A 1,332-nucleotide genomic window follows, 5' to 3' on the forward strand; every position below is an offset into this window, starting at 1 on the left:
AGGAGAAGGAAAAGGAAAAGGAGAAAGAAGGAGAAGGAAAACCTCAGTGAGGGTTCCCTCCTGCAGCCGTGGTGATGCTCTCGGAAGGACCAAAGCAAACATGACTTGGCAGTGCCTGAGTGTGGTGGGGGTGGGCAGGGGTGGCCTCACAGGAGGAATTTTCCAGCTGAAATAGTTTAATTTCCAGAAGCTAAAAGCCTTTAGAGACCAAAACCTCCCAGCCCAGGGGAGGAGGAGGGTGACCATCCTCACTCTGTGCAACGACCACAGCCCAACAGCCACCACAGCCAAGGGGGGAACAAGTGACACCACAGTGCTGAGGCCACCAGACCCATCTGCCACCCCAAAGCCAAGGGGGGCTCAGGGCCTGGCAGTCGGAGCAGCTCAGGAAGACAGAGGGGTTTGGCTCCTCCCGTGTCCCAGCTGGAGCACCGTGGCTGGGCAGGAGGGGCTGAGCTGCCGTGCCAGGGTGACCAGGCTGCCCCCACACCCCTGCCAGGGATGCTGCCACGGCCTTTTTATCCTCAAGGACCCCAGATTTAGGGACAACAGGGCAGTTTGTCCCGGGGCTCCTGTTTCGGGAGGGGAGCAGCCACTCCATCCTCAGGGGGAGCAGACGATGCCCCAAGGCTGCCGCTGGTCCCCTTTGTCCCCCCCCCCAGGGGCAGCAGGAGGGGTTTCTGAGCACGGACATCAAAAGGGGTGGAAAGAGATGGAGGGGGAGAGCGTTGGCACCGGGGAATCCTTTCCCTGCACAGCAGCAGCCTCTGCCGGCACCGGAGCCGCAGAGCAGGAGCGGCGGGAATGTGGGCAGAGACTCCTCCAAACACCACCGGGGACGGAAAACACACCGGGAGGTGCCCGGGATGCAAACTGTCATCCCCATAAGGCTTTCCATGTCCATATATCCACACTTCAGCTGGAAGACGATCCTTCCCCCCTCGCTCTGGAGCGTGCTCGCACCCCAATGCCACTCCTCTGGCCACAAAATCCCACCGTCCAGCCCGCCCATCCCACCTTCCAGCAGCCCCCGTGCCCCTCAGGATGCTCCCCGTCCACCCCAAGCTCCCAAAACGAGGGAGCAAAGCAGACACCCCCCCTCCAACATCTCCGCCGACCACCGGAACCGCGAGGGATTTTCCCACCGCATGGCTCAGACCGAGACTCCGCGCTCCGACATTTCGGGATAAAAGCTCTTTCCCCAGGGAGCAGGGACGGGATTCACCCCCCCCACACCCGCTTACTTGGGGGTGTGCGCCTCGTCCACGCGGTGGCCCAGCTGGAACTCGTGGGACTTGCTGCGGTGCAGGGCGGTGAAGCCGGGGATGAGGT

At 62.2% G+C, this 1,332-nt stretch overlaps 1 protein-coding gene across 1 annotated transcript in view; it reads right to left on the reverse strand.

Annotated features, from left to right (window-relative positions):
• The window catches only part of KSR2 (kinase suppressor of ras 2), a 59,059-nt gene that overhangs the window by 44,557 nt on the left and 13,170 nt on the right, over nucleotides 1-1,332 (reverse strand). Inside the window, exon 3 of the mRNA XM_029963298.1 lies at nucleotides 1,245-1,298. Coding sequence (XP_029819158.1) covers nucleotides 1,245-1,298 — 54 coding nt within the window. The remainder of the gene's footprint in view (nucleotides 1-1,244; nucleotides 1,299-1,332) is intronic.

The sequence above is a fragment of the Manacus vitellinus genome, unplaced genomic scaffold (assembly GCF_001715985.3).
Source record: "Manacus vitellinus isolate BGI_N305 unplaced genomic scaffold, ASM171598v3 scaffold_58_pilon, whole genome shotgun sequence".
Taxonomy (NCBI): domain Eukaryota; kingdom Metazoa; phylum Chordata; class Aves; order Passeriformes; family Pipridae; genus Manacus; species Manacus vitellinus.